Source organism: Cetorhinus maximus, unplaced genomic scaffold, assembly GCF_964194155.1.
Source record: "Cetorhinus maximus unplaced genomic scaffold, sCetMax3.hap1.1 HAP1_SCAFFOLD_2100, whole genome shotgun sequence".
Taxonomy (NCBI): Eukaryota; Metazoa; Chordata; class Chondrichthyes; order Lamniformes; family Cetorhinidae; genus Cetorhinus; species Cetorhinus maximus.
The window spans coordinates 7,253-28,331 of NW_027598039.1; the positions used below are offsets into that span (position 1 = coordinate 7,253).

Here is a 21,079-nt window from a genome sequence, read left to right on the forward strand (position 1 = left end):
CTCAGCGTTAGATACAGAGTAATGCTCGCTCTACACTGTCCCCATCAAACACTCCCAGGACAGGTACAGCGTGGGGTTAGTAACAGTAAGGTATGGTAAAGTTCTCTCTCCACTGCATGCCGCTGACTGGTAAATACTGCAATTGTCCCTTGTTTCTCCTGTGTCTGAGAGTTAAGCCGGAATATCCCAGTGTTGCAATGTACGTATCCAGAAGTTTCGATACCTGATGTTTTGTGTTGTAATTTTAGCAGACTCTCGATGACCTGTTCCTTGCCCTGTATGAGATGGGATTTGAGGAGAGGCATGTTCAAGCAGCACTTCAGGCTGGAATCTTCAATGTCCAGGATGCGACTGAGTGGTGAGTTACCGCGTTTGGAATCTGTATTGAGACTTTTGTCATATCTTACGGTAATGGCACCAACAACAATAACAATCAATTGCATTTGTGTAGCCCCACAGCCTTCTGACATCTCCGCACCGATCTAAGATAAAAGCAAAAAAACTGCGGATGCTGGAAATCGAAAACAAAAACAAAAATACCTGGAAAAACTCTTGAAGAGTCATGCGGACTCGAAACGTTAACTGTGCTCCCTTCCGCGGATGCTGCCAGACCTGCTGAGTTTTTCCAGGTATTTTTGTTTTTGTGTCCGCACTGATCTAATTCTGGCTGCTTAACCATCTCTAATTGTAACCACTCTACCATTGGTGGGCTTGCCTCCAGCTGCGTGGGCCTGAAGCTCTGGAATTCCCTCCCTGCTTCACTTCCACTCTCCTACTGCTCTCTCCTCATTTGAAAGAATCTTTGACCGAGCTTTGGCCGCCTGTCCCAGTATCTCCTCGTGGCTCAGTTTCAAATTCTGTCCACTAATCTCTCCTGTGAAGCACCTGGGAACATTTTACTGTGTTGAAGGTGCAACCCAAATGTACGTTGTGTGTACACACTGTGGGAAGACAAGACTGAACTGGTACAATGTCCTCACCCTCCATAGTCAGATGGCCTATGGACACTGAGTGTCTGGGCTCCTGTTACCAACTCGATATAATAAGCACTAGAATATAAAAGCAGGGATGTGCTGCTGAGGCTTTATAAGGCTCTGGTCAGACCACATTTAGAATATTGTGAGCAATTATGGGCCCCGTATCTCAGGAAGGATGTGCTGGCCCTGGAGAGGGTCCAGAGGAGGTTCACGAGAACGATCCCAGGAATGAAAGGTTAATATGAGGAACATTTGAGGACTCTGGGTCTATACTCGATGGAGTTTAGAAGGATGAGGGGGAATCTGATTGAAACTTACAGAATACTGAAAGGCCTGGATAGAGTGGATGTGGGGAAGATGTTTCCATTAGTAGGAGAGACTAGGACCTGAGGGCACAGCCTCAGAGTAAAGGGAAGACCTTTTAGAACAGAGATGAGGAGAAACTTCTTTAGCCAGAGAGTGGTGAATCTATGGAATTCATTGCCACAGAAGGCTGTGGAGGCCAGGTCATTGAGTGTATTTAAGACGGAGATAGATAGGTTCTTGATTGGTAAGGGGATCAAAGGTTATGGGGAGAAGGCGGGAGAATGGGATTGAGAAACTTATCAGCCATGATTGAATGGCGGGGCAGACTCGATGGGCCGAATGGCCTAATTTCTGCTCCTATGTCTTATGGTCTTATAACTCCCTTAGGCCTGTAAGCCCATTCTTGTTATGCGGTACATAGTGCCATTGTCACTAGATTGGTATTCCAGAGACCCAACGTAACCCAAGGAAATGAAAGGGAGGGAAGAACTTGTGAAAATGCTGGCATAGTGGTATTGCCGCTGGACTGGTAATCTGGTAATCCAGAGAGCCAGGGTAATGCTCTGGGGAGCCAGGTTCGAATCCCACCACAGCAGATGGTGGAATTTGAATTCAATAAAAATCAGGAATTAAAAGTCTAACGATGACCATGAAATCATTGCCGATTGTTGTAAAAACCCATCTGGTTCACTAATGCCCTTTAGGGAAGGAAATCTGCCATCCTTACCTGGTCTGGCCTACATGTGACTCCAGACCCACAGCAATGCGGTTGACTCTTAAATGCCCTCTGAACAAGGGCAATTAGGGATGGGCAATAAATGCTGGCCTAGCCAGTGACACCCACACCCCATGACCGAATAAATTAAATAAAAAAAGAATTCTGGATCATTGGAGAGAAAGCCCGGCTTTTTGGAAATGTATTTGTGATGTTGAACAATTGACCCCTCAGTCCCATCTCTCGATGGAGGAGATGCTGATGTCAGAGGTGCTGTCTCTTGGACGAGACATTAAATCGAGAGCCTGTCTGCCCTGTCAGGTGGATATAAAAGATCCCATGGTAAGTTGTTGAAGAGCAGGGGAGTTTATTCCTCGATAAACATCACTAAAACACATTATCTGATGCTTATATTGCTATTAGTGGGATCTTACTGTGTGCAAATTGACTGCCACAATTTCCTCCATTTCCCAAGTAATTCATTGGCTGTAAAGCCCTTTGGGATGTCCTGAGGTTGAGAACGAGCTGTAGAAATAGAATCTTCTAGCTGTATTATCCTATGTGTGGCTTCTAACTATTGTGGGATTGCTGATCGTGGGGGGGCTGCTGGGGTGTTACACTCGGGGATTATAAAATGATTAATAATTTGTTCCAGAGGCTTTTAGCACAAGTGATCCTGTTTTATTACCAGTCTATTATGTTCCACAGGTTGCTCCAAGGGGGAGATCATGCCAAGCGAGGGCAGGAATCGAGAGGCTCAGTCGCTGGGGCAATGTCAGCATTTAACCCGCCATTTGCACAGGGACTGGCTCCAAAACTGCCCTATAGTGTAGGCAGCCAGAGACACAGCCCGGCTGAGACAGGCAGTCCACCACAAGGTAAAGATCACAAAGACTTTTATTTTTCTCCACTCCGCCCCCTACTTGTGCCTTCTCTCTGGCCAGTTGCTGCTTTGGGTTGCTGTGCTGAATCCACTTGTTGCTTGTTACAAATTGTGATCTGTCCCAGGTGCTTACCTGAGATCGGTGGTGTCGCTTATGCTCTTGTGTAGTCAGTTTGCCTGCTTCTTTTGACAGCTCCCACTGCCCTGTATCAGCTGATGTGTAACAATTTGAGGGGGAGATGGTGGTGTAGTGGTAACGTCACTGGACCAGTGATCCAGAGGCAAGGGCTAATGCTCTGGGGAAATGGATTCAAATCCCACTTGTGGAATTTAAAATTCAGTGAATAAACTTGGAATATAAAGCTGGTGTCAGTAATGGTGACCATGAAACTATCATCGATTGTTGTAAAAACCCATCTGGTTCACTGATGCCCCTTTAGGGAAGGAAATCTGCCGTCCTTACCTGGTCTGGTCTACATGTGACTCCAGGCCCACAGCAATGTGGTTGACTCTTAACTGCTGTCGGCAATGGCCTAGCAAGCCACTCAGTTCAAGGGCAATTAGGGGTGGGCAACAAATGCTGGCCCTACCAGCAATGCCCACATCCCAAGAAAGAATTTTTAAAAATGGTTTGTAATAATGCAGCTCAGATCCCTGCGTTTTAAGACAGTTGTATACTCCTTTGAGTTATCACCGGGCAGGTGCTTGTGTAGTTTGGTTTGTGAGCTGCTTTATTACGCGTATTGGATACTCAGTGTGATAAAAGTTACAGGCAGTTCACTCCAGACAAATACAGGCTGTTCCATATTATCATTAGAACAGCAAGTGGCTATTCAACCTCTCGAGCCTGTTCCACCTGATCACAGCTGATCTGTACCTTAACTCCGTTTACCCATCTTGCTTCGCGAAACCCTATAGAAGACAAAAGTTTTCAAATTTCCAATTGACCTTCCAGCCTCATCCTTTTGGGGGAGAATGTTCCAGATTTCCACTCTTCCTTGTGTGATGAAGTGTTTCCTAATGTCATCCCTGTGTGACCTGCCTCCAATTTTCAGATTCTTTCCCCTTGTTCTGGACTCTCCCACCGTCCTCCCCACCAACACTGCCCCCCAGCCACCTGCCTCTGCCAGAGGAAATAGGGTTGACAGAGAGAAACTACCAAAACCTTAATAATTTTAAATGTCAATTAGATTTCCCTGTAATCTTCTAGAATTGAGGAAATACTACCTGTTGTATTTGCCTTACAAACCACCTGGAGACTCGGGTACAGGCTATAATCGTTAATTAATTCTTCAAGCGTACACAGGGAGAGACGGCCTTGGGCAGTCCAAGACCACACTCTACAGGTTACAGCGGAATCACCTTTGTTATGCACAGTTAGTCGCTTGTACATATTCTAATCTTGCCAACTCACAATCACGTGCTCAGCAGATGCCTCAGGTTTTGGTCACTTATTTCCCGTGTGTACAGACGCTAGACATTGTTCTCATCCTTGCAAGACCACCGTATCTTGCTGATTATGCAGGAATCTGGACTCCCTTGATTCCAATGCCCCACTCCCTGGACCTTGTTCTATCTTTTATCAGCTTGCCTATCTCATTTCTTATCCTGCCTGAAACACATCTGATACTCCCCAGTTCTGCTTTTCTGCTTTACAGTTCTATTTTTACTGAAAAAAACTTCTCACAAAATAAAATTATAACCTTTTCAGTTTACACCCTTTTGGCTCTTGGCCTTGCCCAAGGTAGCAAACTCAGTGGTGTTGCCCCCCTTCCTTATGCTCCGCCACCCATTGATACTGGCCAGGTATCAAGCTTAGGGTTATAAGGGTATCAGGCTACACCATCTATGCAGATTGGCCCTTTAATACGGGCGCTTGCCTCTCTTGTTTAGCCCCATACTGAAATCCCATACTCATTGCCATCTCTTGTGTGTCCTTCTGGTGCAGTGGACCAGCTATGCTAAGTGCAGAACCAATACCAACTGGACGATAACCAAAACATGGGAGATGATTCTAATCCATGGGTGTATCTGTGCATTCAGACCCCAATTCACAAGTGTTCCCACCACGTGGGTATCGTCTATCTGTTTAATCTCGTCTGTCAGCATTTTAACCTGTTGTTGCAACGTGTAATAGCTTCTATGCACCCACTGGGTCTCATTGTGGATATCTGCACTGTGTTCAGGTAACAGTGGAATTACATAGGAGAACTGGCTCAAATATTGTGTCAGGCCTGCATGTTAACTGTTTCCCCCTTGTAGATTTCCACCAGTTCTACCCTCCCCGCCTGCAGCCCGGTACCTGTGGGTGTGTGGACACACCACAGGGCTGGTTATAGGACAAGATTGATTGTTGCCATCTTGGTATTCTCGTTGTGAGGTAGTGTTGCAATACCTCCCTGTACCCAGGTATGCAATCTTGGTTCCATCGTAGCCCATATAGCTTCCATTGTGTTAAACCCACACCTCGCTTCTTTTGTCCCCTATATCGGATGTGGACACACTGCTGAAGAGACCTCTACACTGCATCTCTCTAAAGTGGTGCTCACTATATTACCCTCTATCTCTACTACATATGGCAATATACTATGATACTTTACATCATACTGCCTCCCTTTTTTTATTTATTCAAGGCTATGGGTGTCGCTGGCTGGGCCAGCATTTATTGCCCATCCCGAAGTGTCCTTGAGAAGGTGGTGGTGAGCTGCCTTCTTGAACCGCTGCAGTCCATGTGGTGTAGGTACACCCACAGTGCTGTTAGGAAGAGAGTTCCAGGATTTTGACCTAGCGACAGTGAAGGAACAGCGATATATTTCCAAGTCAGGATGGTGAGTGACTTGGAGGGAACTTGCAGGTGGTGGTGTTCCCATCTATCTGCTGCCCTTGTCCCCCTAGATGGTAGCGGGCGTGGGTTTGGAAAGTGCTGTCGAAGAAGCCTTGGGGAGCTACCCCAATATTCCCTACTCTATATAGTGTCTTAGTGGATGTTGATTCTGGTATAACTGGAATTGCCAAAACAATGCCAATTAACATATTTTTAATATCAGTTCTATATACACGTGTTAGACCTCTGAACTGGCAACCGGTCAAACCATAATTCATGTGTCGTGACCGTCTCAACAAGTGTGCATTTGTTATCCACAGGAGCACCTCACCCCCATGAATTTGTCCCAGGTTTTCCCGTGTCTGCTCGAACATCCATGATCCATAGGTCCTGCAGACATCATTCCTGATCTCATCATCTGAGAGGTTTCTCTCTACATTAATCAGTTTGTTCATGGTCCAAGCACGGCTCTCTAGTACAGTGGTCAAGCTCTGAGTTATCCTGTGTTAGGGCTTGGTCCGTACTGAGTTGCCCGTCCTGGACCTTTTCCAGAATTTTCTTAAGCTGAGAGCTTAAAGCCCAGATCTTTTGGTCCACTGTTGCCAAATCAGTTGAATTTACTACAGAGGTCCCCACGTTAAATGCTGCGGTGACGTCATTAACCAGACTACGTTTTAGCCGACCTTTTCCCTTAACAGGGGCTGCAGCCAGGGGCAGCCTGTGCTGTCACTCGTTTTATCAGAGCTGCACAGAGTGCTCGGGTATGATCCGAACACCATTGTAGCCAGTCGATATCAGAGATGTTTAGGACTCCGGGTACCAGCTCATGGTGTACATTATCAGACAGAGTTTCGTCCGCTTTTCTCAACATCAGTCCATTCCCTGGTCCAGGGCTCAATGCTGGACAAGGGGGTTCACTTAGTTGAGGTTGTGGCGCTTTGCCTCCACTTGTTAAGTCAGTTAGCGCTGCTGTTGTAACATCAATCCTGTAGATTCAAGTACAAGACCTCTCAGTCGTCACTGGTTGGTCGCAATCAGTTCTGTAAAATAAGATCAGTTAGTAACATACTTCAGTGGTTCCAGCGCCCCTTCCCTTTCATATCCACACAGGCACAAGTATCGCGAATCATTATTGTCTCACAAGGTCCCATCTACTTGGGTGAAAAGCCTTGTTTCTCAAGCGTTACCTTCACCTTTACCATATCCCTCACTTCTGGCATGTCCTGGGGGAGCCATACCCTCCCCTTGCTTCTTTCCTAGTCCGCTATCCCCTGCTACTGTCTCACCTCGGACCTGAATTCCTTAAGCAGTCTACACAACTCTACAATGCACCTTCTTATCCTATCTTTCAATGGCCCAGTATCTTCACTTCCAGTGGCAGTTCTCTCTCGGAGCCGCTTAACTCTGCCTGTGATCATAGTGTTAATCCTGTGGTCTTACTTTTTGTAGCTCGCAGGCACATTAATATAGTCAGTAATACATCTAATTAGCCTTTTCCCAGCTTTCCCTTTATCCATCTTGTGATAAATTGTTGTTAAGTATTATTTTTCCTTACCCTTCCATTGCCTCAACTACAGATTCCTTATACTTTAAGTTTTTTTTAAACTTCCTATGACCATGATCATCCTAAGATTCTCTTAAGGTCAGTTTCTCTACTGCCTTTATCGTTTAAAATGTTTCCTTACTCTTTAGGCCATATCAACCATTCCATGTCAACTGGGATCTTTGTCTCTAGATCTTTGCTTATCTCCCCCTGTGCGGTTCCAATGTCTCAGGTGATGGCCAGATTATCAAATTCAGTTTTCTTAGAACAGTTTGTATATTGTGTGTCCTCTCTCTCTAACTCTATCTTCTACCTTTAATCATTTCCTCGTACCATTTTACACATGCAATAGCGACCATCTTATGTCATTCAGGTTGTCTGGAGAGACTTTACAATCCAATAAAGCAGTCTCATAACTTTTTTTAAAACAGAAATCAGACATTTCTATTTAATTCCCAGCATTGACATGTTTTGCTTCCTTATCATCTTCTCCTCAAACAACATTTTATTTTCCCTAAAGTAACCCACTAGATTGTGTCTGACCTTTTCTTTCATTTTAAAATTATCCCAGATTCATTAACTCTGCCAAAAATTGGATTTCTGCCAAACTTTGTCAAGGTCTTGAGCTTAACTTTATATTTTTGGGAACAGACTTACAAATACAAAAAGCTTGCAATTTGAATTAGTGTCAATTGTTGTCAAACCCTTTTAAAATAAAAATTCCCTTTTGAGAACTTTATCGGGAACCAAACCTCAAATTTTTAAACTTTAAGAACTGTAATTTACACTATCAAAATTAAAACAACCTCTTTCTCATGTGTATAAATTTGTATCCAGATTAGAGTCCCACATGTTTATCAACACATTTTCTTTATCTTGGAATAGCATCCTAGTTATTCAATAGTAACCTGCTAAATTACACTGCACTTTTCACATCTCAAGATTGTCCCAAAAATTCAGATCACGGTGCTGTTGGGTTGCAGATATCCTTTTCCTATTTAATTCATCTATTCTTCAAAAGAAACCCCTTTTTTTTCCCCATAAAAACCACTTAGACTGTGTGTTTATGCCTTTTGGTTTTCCTAGAATCCTTTTGAATTCCAGGTAATTTTTTCCCTCAGAATTTTTAGAATACCAACTCGTATGAACTAAAATGAATTAATCAATCCCAATCAGCCTGGGAGCTGGTGGAAAGAATTACTCTGTGTGAGTCTGCAAGGCCGTGGTACAAAGGCTGGCTCATCTCAAACAAAGGAAAACCCTTTGAATTGGGATTTTGTTGGAAATCTCAACTCGAACCTTATACTCAAAACATTGGAATGTTTGAGTATACTTTTCCTTTAATCTTAATTGAGACTTTTGGCTCTAAAGTGCTGAACTCCACGCACAAATGACGATTCAGTGAAGAAAACACTTTAAAGCGCATATACAAATACTTCCTTGCAAACAAGCACTTTATTGCACACATATATAAAGGTATGTATTTCTTTATTTCTTTCTTTATTTAATTCTTAAAACACTTACCTTAACAACCTAAAGCTTTCATACGCTAGACGAAGCTTCAAGTAGCAGTGGGGGGAATAAAGGGATCTTCGAGGCTCTACCTACAGGGACAATCAAACCGACTGAAGCACACATTTCCTCTGCTCTGAAAAAGAGTCAAAACATTCACTGCTTTTCTCTCCACAGTTGCTGTCAGACCTGCTGAGTTTTTCCAGCATTTTCTGTTTTTGTTTCCTCTGCTCCTGCCTGTCACTGCTCATTAACCCCCCTAGGGCTACCCCTCGCCCCCTCTCTCTTGCTCCAGCACAAACAGCTCTTGTGACTTAGATCAATTCATTTTAAGTTATTTACCAAAAATTCAGCAGGGAACCTTTCGGGTCCCACTCACTGGTCCTTCAGCATTTTCTTAATAGGTTTTTTTATGATGTTCTGCTGTGTTGTGAGCCTCATAATGGAGCCTTCCGGTCCCCAGTCAAGGTCCATGGCATCCTCCTTCTCCGTCTTCTCTCCCGAAAACATTTTGTTTCCCTTCGCCCACCCTGCGCGGTCTCGGTTTCTCGGCCTGCGTGGCTTCGGCTGACTTATTCCTCCAGCGACTCTGGGAGTGGTCTGACCTACCTGCTTGGCTTTTAGCTTACTGAGCCCGCCAGCGGAGTTTCCCCCCTCCTTTCCCGGCACCTCCTGTCCTGAGTTCTCCTTCAGACTCTTTGGATACTTGGCCGGACCTTGACTCAGGTAGGCTCACTGCTCTAACTGTGGGGTGGTAAATAAAGGTACTCACCCGTTTGCCGTGCCACTCTGATCATCCAGTAAGGGTACCCTGCTCACAACGCTCACAATTGTTATCGCACCAGGAGACTCAGGTACAGGCTACGATCATTTATTAATTCTTCAAGCGTACGGAGGGAGAGATGGCCTTGGGCAGCCCAAGACTGCACTCTACGGATTACAGTGAAATCACCTTTGTTGTGCACAGTTAGTCACGTACACATATCTTGTCAACTCACAATCACGTGCTCAGCAGATGCCTCAGGTTTTGGTCACTTATTTCCCGTGTGTACAGACGCTAGACATTGTTCTCCTCCTTGCAAGACCACCGTATCTTGCTGACTGTCCAGGAGTCTGGACCTCCTTCATTCCAACACCCACTCCCTTGTTCTATCTTTTACCAGTTTGCCTATCTCATTTCTCATCCTGCCTGAAACACATCTGATACTCCCCAGCTCTGCTTTTCTGCTTTACAGTTCCATTTTTACTGAAACACACTCCTTACAAAATAAAATTATAACCCTTTCACTAGCCTCGTCCATTCAAGCTGTTTTAACACTTTTGGTTCTGGTGATCGCCTGTCAGTACTTAACCTGCCACGTGAAAGAAACACCATTCTCAAACACTTTCAAACCATTTTCCCCTCACACCTCTCTTCAATCTAATCTTAAAGATGACAGCTTCTGCCTCAAACACTAACTCTAAAAGTGAATCTCACAGCCTCACAACTCTCTAGGATGTTGTCGTTTGGTAGGACAGAACTTGAGTGTTGCTGAGAAAAGACGTTTGGTTGAAGCTTTTGGTCATGCACTCATCAGGACAATCGCATAAGAATAACAATGTCAGGGGAAAGTCTACCAGTCAGAGTCAAGCTGCCTGGTTTAAATCTCAAACAATGCTTGGCAGTTAACTGTCAGTCATCATTAACTTGTACATTCTCCATGGCAATGCCTCTACCAATCAGAGCCCACATGTCAACCAATCAGCACTCTCTTCTTATACAGTATGAAGTCGTTGCTTCCCCTGACATTGATATTCTTGCGAATTGTCCTGATGAGTGATGATGAAAAACTTTGACACAATGTCTTTTCTCTCCAATGTTTTTCCCAACCTCTGTTTTAAATCTCTCGCAGTTAGTCTTGGAACTATTTCTTCGCCTTCACTCTGGTTATCGCCCCTTCAGCCAGAGCCAACAGTTTCTCCCTATTTATTCTATCTAAACCCTTCAGGAATGCTGAAGCCCTCTGTTTATTGCCTGTCCTTGCCTGTAGTTATCCTGTGGTTTCTCTTTCTGTCCTTCCCTCCCCAACAGTGCTTGATTATTTCGGTTTGTACCTTTGGTTTAGCTGCATCTTCCCCAGCGTTGCCCCTCTCCAGGAGAAACCTCAACCTGAAGGAGTTTGAGGAGCAGCAGAGGGAACATGTTGCTCAGCAAATCAAAGCCGAAAGGAGAAAGAAACAGAAGGTAAATAATAACGCTGCACTGAACCCGTCTGCTTTTCCTCCCTCCTCGATGGTGAACAGCTGTTTCTCAGACTGGAGGAAGGTACATGGTGGGGTTTCCCAGGGGTCAGCATTGGGACCACTGCTTTTCTTAATCCTCATTAATGACTGAGGCTTGAGTGTGCCTGGCACAATTGCAGCATTTTTGGATGACACAAAACTTGGAAATATTGTGAACTGTGATGAGGTTCCTGGGATTTGTTAATAGGGGCACAGAGTACAAGAGCAAGGAGGTTATCTGTTGAATTTGTATAAGACACAAGCTTGACCTTAGCTGGAGTACTGTGTCCAGCTCTGGGCGCCACACTTTCGGAAGGATGTGAATGCATTAGAAAGAGTGCAGAAAAGATTGACAAGAATGGTTCCTGACTGCAGAAGTTGGGACTGCTTCCCTTGAGAGGAGATGTGATAGAGGTATTCAAAATCATGAGGGCTCTGGACAGAGTCGATGGGGAGAAAATGTTCCCACTGGCGGAAGGATCGAGAACACGAGGGCATAGATTTGAGGTGAATGAGAAAAGAAGCAAAGGTGACATGAGTGTGCTGGAGGCAGTTTCAATCGTGGTTTTCAAAAGAGAATTGGATAATTATGTGCAGATAATAAAAATTGCTGGGAATCGGGGGGGGACTAGCTGAGTTGCTCTTACAGAGAAGTGACACAGACACAATGGGCCGAATGGCCTCCTGTGCTGTAACCATTCAGTGATCCTACGACTGTGTTGGCTGCCAATGTGGTACAGTTCCTCAAATCCTTCACCAAAGGGGTCCTCCTTCGTGGGTGGGCTTAGCCAGTGAATGTCGGCAGCCACATTGATGGATTGGGGCATCAGAGCTGAGAGCGATCCCCCTCTATGGAGTACTGGATATACGGGCTCCCAGTGAGAGGCAGAGAAGGCAACTCCTTCAGAAAGCAGCTGGCCAAACACCTGGTTCAGAGCCCCATGTTAAAGGCCCTGTGCAGGGCAGAATTGAACCACCTGGATCCAAAAAGCCATTGCCTCGGCTGTTCATTTCTTTTACTCCACACAGCAATGAGTTTCAGACCCCGTGTTAAAGGTTCCTCGTCTCTGTATCTACACCCACCTGCCCGCCCCCCCCACACCATCCCATAGCGTGAATGATGTGCTCAGAGTCTAGAATGGGAATATGCTTTTAAACAAGGACAGAGTGGTAGACTTTAAAATGTGGACTGAGTATATTTGCCTGCCCTAGTCAAAACTTCTCCCACTCTTTAACCCCACTTCACCTAGGAGAGGTGGTGGCATAGTGATAACATCACTGGGCTAGCAACCCAGAGGCTCAGGCTAATGCTCTGGGGACATGGGTTCAAATCCTACCATGCCCGCTGGAAGAAATTAAACTCAATGAATAAATCTGGAATTGAAAACTAGTCTCACTAATGAAACTAACATCGATTGTATTAAAAACCCATCTGGTTCACTGAGTCCCTTTAGGGAAGGAAATCTGTCGTCCGTACCTGGTCTGGCCTACATGTGACTCCAGAATGTGGTTGACTCTTAACTGCAGTTTGAAATGGCCTAGCAAGTCACTCAGTTCTAGGGCAATTAAGGATGGGCAACAAATGCTGGCCTTGCCAGTGACACCCACATCCCTTGAAAGAATAAAGAAACCTGATGGCAGCTCCCTGTGTGCACTGCAACAATTGGGGTTATTACAGAAATAACTACTAGAAGTCAAGCATACAGAAGCTTAATAACCATGGGCCTTGCGAGATCTTGAAGGGAAAATATTTTACAGGGCTATGGGGAGAGCGCAGGGGGAGTTGGAGTAATTGGATGGCAGTTTCAGAGATCCAGCACAGATGCGATGGGCTGAATGGCCTCCTTCAATGCTGTTTCCTTCTGGAGATATCGTTCCAGTTTGATCCAGAGAATCTGTTCGCATCTAACACTCTTTTTTTTTGATTATAACAGTAAACTGACCTAGGGATGGGGTTGAGGGGTGAAGGGTCTTTGAGTGTGTTTTTTTGGATAACCAATGTGTTGTTTAATTTGCTGCCTCTAGGACCATGAACTAGCGTTGAAGAGAATAGCTGATGACCGTGAAAACCTGAAAGCAAAATCGGCTTCAGCTTGTCAGCCTGACCCCCCTCAGCAGGGTCAGAGGTTAGGGGGAAAAGTTCAAACTGCAGTGGGAAACCATTGTATACTTATGGTGAGTTTTCCTAAGCCTGGATTTGTTTAACACATGCAGCTCCTTCCTAAACTGGTTCATCCCCAGGATCTACAGCCCAGGATCCATCCAGGAATCACAGGTACCTCCGAGACCTATAACATTCCTCGGACTGCAGTTCCTGCTGCATCCTGAGATCCAGACTTAGTGCCGTGCGCTGCCATATGTACACACTCAACCTCTCTCTCTCCTGCAGCACTGACTCACCCTATCTCAAAGCTGTCCTTGTCCCTAGTTTCATTTCGTTCTTCATCTCATCCAAAGCCTTTTTCTTTTCCTTTCAGGTGTGAAGGAACGTAAGCTACGACATCACCCTTCTGGATCCTTTCTTCCCTTCTCTTGCCTTCCCTCAGACCCGATCCCTTCTAATTCCACTTCTCACCGTGTATTCATGATACACTCTGCCCTTCCCCTCTCTGGTGGTTCAGCAAAGGACTCAGTTTCATACCCTTACACCCTCACCTCAATGAATTCCGGGCTCGGCACGATGCTGAACTCTTCTTCCACCGCCTTCTTCCCGTGCTCACTGCTTTGGGCAGGAGTCCTCTTCCCGTTCAACGGATCCTTTCACCCACCTCCAGTATTCTTCCTCCACCTGGACCCCTCCCTCTGGATTCTTACCTTCTCTTGATCTTTTCATTGAGAACTGTCAGCGTGACATTGGCTGTCTCAATTTCTCTGCTCCTCTCACCCACTCTAACCTGTCTCTTTCTGAACTTGCTGCACTCCGTTCTCTCAGGCCCAAACCTGACTTTGTTATCAAACCTGTTGACAAGGGTGGTGCTGTTGTTGTCTGGCGCACTGACCTCTACCTCGCAGAGGCTGAGTGCCAAATCGCAGACACTTCCTCCTACCTCTCCCTGGACCATGACCCCACCACTGAACATCAAGCCATTGTTTCCAGGACTGTTACTGACCTCATCTCCTCTGGAGATCTTCCGTCTACAGCTTCCAACCTCATAGTCTTCCAACCCCAAACAGTCCGCTTCTACCTCCTTCCCAAAACCCACAAAGAGGACTGTCCCGGTAGACCCAGGTCAGCTTGTTCCTGCCCCATGGAACTCATTTCTTCCTATCTGAACTCTATTCTCTCTCCCCTTGTCCAGTGTCTTCTCATCTACATTCGTGATTCCTCTGCCCTACGTCACATCAACAATTTTCAGTTCCCTGGCCCTAACGGCCTCCTCTTCACCATGGACGTCCAATCCCTCTACACCTCCATCCCCCACCGGGATGGTCTGAGGGCTCTCCGCTTCTTCCTTGGACCGAGGCCCGAACAATCCCCATCCACCACTACTCTCCTCCGTCTGGCTGAACTTGTTCTCTCACTGAACAATTTCTCCTTAAATTTGACTCACTTCCTCCAAATAAAAGGTGTGGCTATGGGTACCTGCATGGGCCCCAGATATGCCTGTCTCTTTATGGGGTATGTGGAACATTCCTTGTTCCAGTCCTACTCAGGCCCCTCCCACAACTCTTTCTCCGGTACATCGACGATTACTTCGGTGCTGCTTCATGCTCTCGTCTGGACTTTGAAAAATTTATCAATTTTGCTTCCAATTTCCACCCCTCCATCACCTTCACATGGTCCATCTCTGACACTTCCCTTCCCCTCCTTGACCTCTCTGTCTCATTTTCTGGTATAAAACAGTATAAATTTCATCAAATTTCTACTTCTCTTTAGCTCTGAAGGAGGGTCATACGGACTCAAAACGTTAACTCTGTTTCTCTCTCCACAGATGCTGTCAGACCTGCTGAGCTTCTCCAGCATTTTCTGTTTTCATTGCAGATTTCCAGCATCCAAAGTATTTTGCTTTTGTCTTAGTGGTTTTACTGATTGCAGGTCTTTGTTTCCCAGATATTTTACACTGAATTCAGATTCTCAAATTGCCCTGGTGGGATTTAAACGCACATTCCCTAGATTACCAGTTCAGTAACACGACACACCACCACGTGTTGGGACAGTCCAAATGGGGCAAGTAACTTGTCCCCACTCAGGGACTGGCAGTGTAACCACCTCTGCAGCTTCTCAGGATTGCACTAGTCACAGTGACTTGTGCAGCATGTGTTTTGAGACTTGTGTAGCGCTGGTCACTGGATACCACTTAGTGACAGGCTGCTTATCCCACTCATGTAAAGCAGCCGTTCCATATTGAGACAATCTAACCATCGTCTCTTGAAATTCAGTGGCATTACTATTGCTGAATCTGCCACTGTCAACATCCTGGGGGGTTACCATTGACCAGAAACTGAACTGGACGAGCCATATAAATACTGTGGCTACAAGAGCAGGTCAGAGGCTAGGAATCCTGCGGCGAGTAACTCATCTCCTGACTCCCCAAAGCCTGTCCACCATCTACAAGGCACAAGTCAGGAGTGTGATGGAATATACTCCACTTGCCTGGATGAGTGAAGCTCCCACAACACTCAAGAAGCTCGACACCGTCCAGGACAAAGCAGCCCGCTTGATTGGCACCACATCCACAAACATTCACTCCCTCCACCACCGACGCACAGTAGCAGCAGTGTGTACCATCTACAAGATGCACTGTGGGAACTCACCAAGGCACCTTCGACAGTACCTTCCAAACCCACGACCACTACCATCTAGAAGGACAAGGGCAGCAGATAGATGGGAACACCGCCACCTGGAAGTTCCCCTCCAAGTCACTCACCATCCTGACTTGGAAATATATCACTGTTCCTTCACTGTCGCTGCGTCAAAATGCTGGAACTCCCTCCCTAACAGCACTGTGGGTGTACCTACACCACATGGACTGCAGCGGTTCAAGAAGGCAGCTCACCACCACCTTCTCAAGGGCAATTAGAGATGAGCAATAAATGCTGACCCAGCCAGCGAAGCCCACATCCCGTGAATGAATAAAGAAAAAAAGAGCAGGTTACGCAATACTGGCTCAAGGATCTTGGTCTAGTTATTATAAACTATTGTAAACTTATCTTATTGAAACATGTAAGATCCTGAGGGGACTTGACAGGGTCGATGCTGAAAGGATATTTCCCGTTGTGAGGGAATCTAGAACTCTGGGTTTAAAAATAAGGGGCGTCTCATTTAAAACTGAAATAAGGAGGAACTTTTCTCACAGACGGTTGTTGGCCTGAGGAATTCTCTTGCCCAGAGAGCAGTGGGGGCTGAGTCATTAAATTTATTCAAGGCTGAGTTAGACAGATTTTTAATAGACAAGGGAGTCGAGGGTCATGGGGCAGACAGGAAATTGGAGTCAAGATCACAGCCAGATCAGCGAATGGTGGAGCATGCTCGAGGGGCAGAATGGCCTACTCTGCTTGTAACTCTTGTGTTAGAGGTGACATGATAGAGGCCCATAAAATAATGAAAGGACTGGATAGAGTCCTGAACAATAGGTTATTCCGGCTCCCATTTCCACCGACAGGAGGGATCGTAGCCAGAGGGGACAGATTGATGGGAATTGTCCAGAGCCAGAGGGGACAGATTGATGGGAATTGTCCAGAGCCAGAGGGGACAGATTGATGGGAATTGTCCAGAGCCAGAGGGGACAGATTGATGGGAATTGTCCAGAGCCAGAGGGGACAGATTGATGGGAATTGTCCAGAGCCAGAGGGGACAGATTGATGGGAATTGGCCAGAGCCAGAGGGGACAGATTGATGGGAATTGGCCAGAGCCGGAGGGGGAGTTGAGGCATTTTTTTTTAACACAGTGAGTTCTTGTGATCTGGAAGGCGCTGCCTGTAAAGGCAGTGGAAGCAGATTCAACAGGAACTTTCAAAAGGGAATTGGATATATACTTGACACGGAGACATTTGCAGGGCCATGGGGAAAGAGCAGGGGAAGTGGGATTAATTGCACAGTTTATTTGAAAGAGCCAGCACAAGCACAATGGGCTGAATGGTCACTTTTTTTGCTGTAAGATTATGTGATCAGAAACAACAGTTTGTTTGGGGATGCCAGCGGTTCCACACCACCTTTGTTCATGGATCGTACTCTTGGACAGTGTCATCACAAACCCTTCCCTGTGCACACACAGACATGGCGTGCTACAGCAACTGTCAGCGTTACTGTTACAGCTTCCTACAAACCCTTCCCTGTGCGCACACAGACATGGCGTGCTACAGCAGCTGTCAGCGTTACTGTTACAGCTTCCTACGAGCTTTCCCAACCTTGGAGCCCTGGTCCTTTTTGGCACCTGTGTAATCCAGCAGTCGCTTGCTGCTTCTTTTTACCCAGAGAGTGATGAGAATGTAGAACTGTCTACCACAGGGAGTGGTTGAGGTGAGTGGTTTGGCGGCAAACTAAATGAACACACGAGGAAAAAAGGAATAGTTAAGAACATAAGGAATAGGAGCAGCAGTAGGCTGACTGAACCAGGCCTATAGGAAAAACTGCAAGTGCTGGAAATGCACAGCAGCTTGTCCCCACCCCACCTCTGCCTCCCCCCAGTGCTCCCCCAGCCCTTAACCCACCAGCATAGAAACAGGCCATTCAGCCCACTGGCCCCTGCTGCTGTTTATGGTCCACACATGTCTCCTGTCACCCTATCAACATTTCTCTCTGTTCCTTCCTCCCTCATATATTTATCCAGCTTTCCCTTAAGTGTATCGATACTATTCACCTCAACCTCTCCCTGTGACAGCGAGTTCCACGTCCTCATCACTCTCTGGATAAAGAAGTTTCTCCTGTTCGATTTATTAGTGCCGATTGCATGTCCATGTTGGCCTATCTTTGCTCCCTCCCAGCTGCAGTCTGACCTGTCTCCAGTTTAGTTTGCTCACTTTCCCGTTCCTTCTCTCAGATCAGGCTCCCGTCGGGAGACTGTCTCCGGGAGCGATTTCGACAGGACGACACGCTGCAGTGTGTGAAGGACTACATCTCACGGCAATGCCCCAAGCTTCAGACTGTTGCCCTCCTCCAGAGTTTCCCGAAGAGGCATTTCACCGACACCGACCTGGCCAGCACATTGGGAGCGTTGGGACTGAGCCCCAATGCCACACTGTGCGTACGGGATGAAGAACAGAGAGCTAGGTCCCAGCTGAGCCTGCCGTCGGGTGCCTACTCGCTCACAGCGACTAGTGTCCCCACCGTGGGAATCCCAGCGCACGAAGGAGTGCTGGCACAGCCCACCAGACCACCTGAGGCCGAGTACCACCTAGGATCGAGGCCACCTGGTCAGCGATCCTGGGGGCGAGGAGAAGCACTGGGGTGCAGGCCAACAGAGGACGTGGCAGCTCACAAGATGGAGGAACGACGAGCCGCACCCAGACGCATGCGGCAGCCAGAGCTCAAGAACGCTGGGATACCAGCACTAATGGAATATCCAGCCAGATCAACACACTTCTGGGGTAAGAGACTCTCGAGGCTCTGGGATCTGATGTTGTCTTTCTTACATCGGGGAAAGTGTCAATGCCCTTGTCTCATTGCAACAATAGAGACATCGTCAGCAAATTCTGCACACGGCATGGTTACTGTGAAGGAGTATAACCAAATATCAGTGTCAACTATGATATTAGATACAGAGTAAATCTCCCTCTACACCGTCCCCATCAAACACTCCCAGGACAGGTACAGCACGGGGTTAGATACAGAGTAAAGCTCCCTCTACACTGTCCCCATCAAACACTCCCAGGACAGGTACAGCACAGGGTTAGATACAGAGTAAAGCTCCCTCTACACTGTCCCCATCAAACACTCCCAGGACAGATACAGCACGGGGTTAGATACAGAGTAAAGCTCCCTCTACACTGTCCCCATCAAACACTCCCAGGACAGGTACAGCACGGGGTTAGATACAGAATAAAGCTCCCTCTACACTGTCCCCATCAAACACTCCCAGGACAGATACAGCACGGGGTTAGATACAGAATAAAGCTCCCTCTACACTGTCCCCACCACGTCAGACCCAATACCCTCTCTGCTGAAACATACCAGTGCCCCTGGCTCGACACCAGTCACCCCTGAGTGAGACTGGCAGCTTTTCATGCTGAGGCCCATGGCTCATTATGTGCCAGGCAATAGGTTGAGATTTTGGACTGAAGAGTATTTTGGTTCCATCGCCCGAGCTGGATTCCAAGCGAGCTCTGAGTTCGAATCGAGTGGCTGGTCTGTGAGGCACTGAGCTCCTTACCCTGACAGGCGCTAATCCTGTGGTGTTTGTGTCTTACCCTGACAGGCGCTAATCCTGTGGTGTTTGTGTTGCTGTGCAGGTCGTGGTCAGAAGCTGGTGACAGCTGAGCGTGGAGAGTTACCGATCGCCAGTGAGGGGGTACCTGATCCGAGCGTTAGAGAAGTGGAGAACCTCATCCCTGAGGATCAGCTCATTCCACCAGGTCAGTCAAACTGAGGGGAGATGGGGCAATACTGACCCGAAGGTCCCAACTAGCTGGGCAGATTACCAGAGTCAACAAATAGGAGGTGAATACAAGTTAGGGTGGAGAAGTATGACAACACATTGGGGGATAAAGAAAGACAGAAAGGTAGACACTTAGAGGCATAAATGTAGCTAGAGCAGGAAAAGAAGGAATGTTACATTCCAGATTTTATATAAAACTGAATAAAGTTAATTAATCTTTGGGATGTAGGCGTTTATTACCCATCCCCAGTTGCCCTGTGAAGGTGGTGGTGAGCCTTCTTTGACCAGGTGATATGATGCAACTGAATGTCTTGCTGGGCCACTTCACGGGGCTTTTAAGAGTGACCAGGCGGTGTGGGACTGGAGTCGCATACAGACCCCGACCAGTTAAGGATGGCAGGTATCCTTCCCTAAGTTAGTGAGCCCGTTGAGTTTTTACAACAATCTGACAGCTTCATTGTCACTTGCACTTGCCCCAGCTCTTTCATTTCCAGATGTTATTTTTAAACCGAATTCAAATTCTCAGACTTATCTCAGTGGGATTTAAACTCACATTCTCCGGATTATTAGTCCAGAGCTTTCCCTACTATATGACTAAAACTCAGAGAGATAAAAAGCAAGGGAAGCAAGCTCATCTCATTCTGGCTTCTTGAGCACCCTGGTTTTAATTGCTCTACCATTGGCGGCTGTACCTTCAGTTGTCTATGCCCCAAGCTCCAGAATTCCCTCCCTAAACCTCTTCCCTTCTCTCCTCCTCTAAGACACTCCTTAAAACCTACATCTTTGACCAAGCTTTTGGCCCTGTGACCTAATATCTCCTTATGTGACTCAATATCTAATTTTGCTTTATAATACTTCTATGAAGTGTCATGGGATGTTTTATTATGTTAAAGTGATGATATACGTTTAAGCTGTTGAAGTAATGTTGAATTTTTACAAGGCATCAACCATTTTCTAGGGGGTTGTGGCAAGTAATGTATGTAACCTCTGTGAGATTTTAGCCCCAGTGTTTCCGAATTTGAGTCTACAGCATAGAAACAGGCCATTTGGCCCAAAGGGCCTGTGCTGGTGATTATGCTCCACATGAGCCTCCTCCCACTTTCTTCATCTGACCCTGCCTCACCATATCCCTCAGTTCCTTTCTGCCTCATTTGTTCATCTAGCTTCCCCTTAAATACATCTATATTGTTACAACCGGGATGGGAGGAGTGTGTGAATTATCAAGTTCCACTGCTCTGCAGGCCGTACCATTAATTTACATGTTCAATTTTCTCATCGAAATGGCCAATCGCTTACCTATCCCTCTCGTACCCCGAAGAAAGACTCTGACCAGGCTTCTTTCAAAAACACTCGATAGTTAATATATTATGAAATAAAACTCCTTTTAAACAAGTTTCAAGAACTGGTTGACACACGATTGTAATCTGGAAGTGTAACCAACTAAGCCTTTTAAACTTATCCAGCATGCACACACACACACATGCACACACACACACATGCACACACACACACATGCACACACA

At 46.4% G+C, this 21,079-nt stretch overlaps 1 protein-coding gene across 2 annotated transcripts in view; it reads left to right on the plus strand.

Moving 5' to 3' along the window:
• Positions 1 to 256: 256 nt before the first annotated feature.
• Positions 257 to 21,079, plus strand: part of LOC144676983 (uncharacterized) — a 44,697-nt gene continuing 23,874 nt past the window's right edge. For both annotated transcript variants that reach the window (XM_078537248.1, XM_078537249.1), the window contains exons 1-6: positions 257 to 358; positions 2,707 to 2,876; positions 10,866 to 10,984; positions 13,048 to 13,197; positions 18,003 to 18,549; positions 19,411 to 19,533. In XM_078537248.1, coding sequence (XP_078393374.1) covers positions 285 to 358; positions 2,707 to 2,876; positions 10,866 to 10,984; positions 13,048 to 13,197; positions 18,003 to 18,549; positions 19,411 to 19,533 — 1,183 coding nt within the window. In that variant the 5' untranslated portion in view covers positions 257 to 284. The remainder of the gene's footprint in view (positions 359 to 2,706; positions 2,877 to 10,865; positions 10,985 to 13,047; positions 13,198 to 18,002; positions 18,550 to 19,410; positions 19,534 to 21,079) is intronic.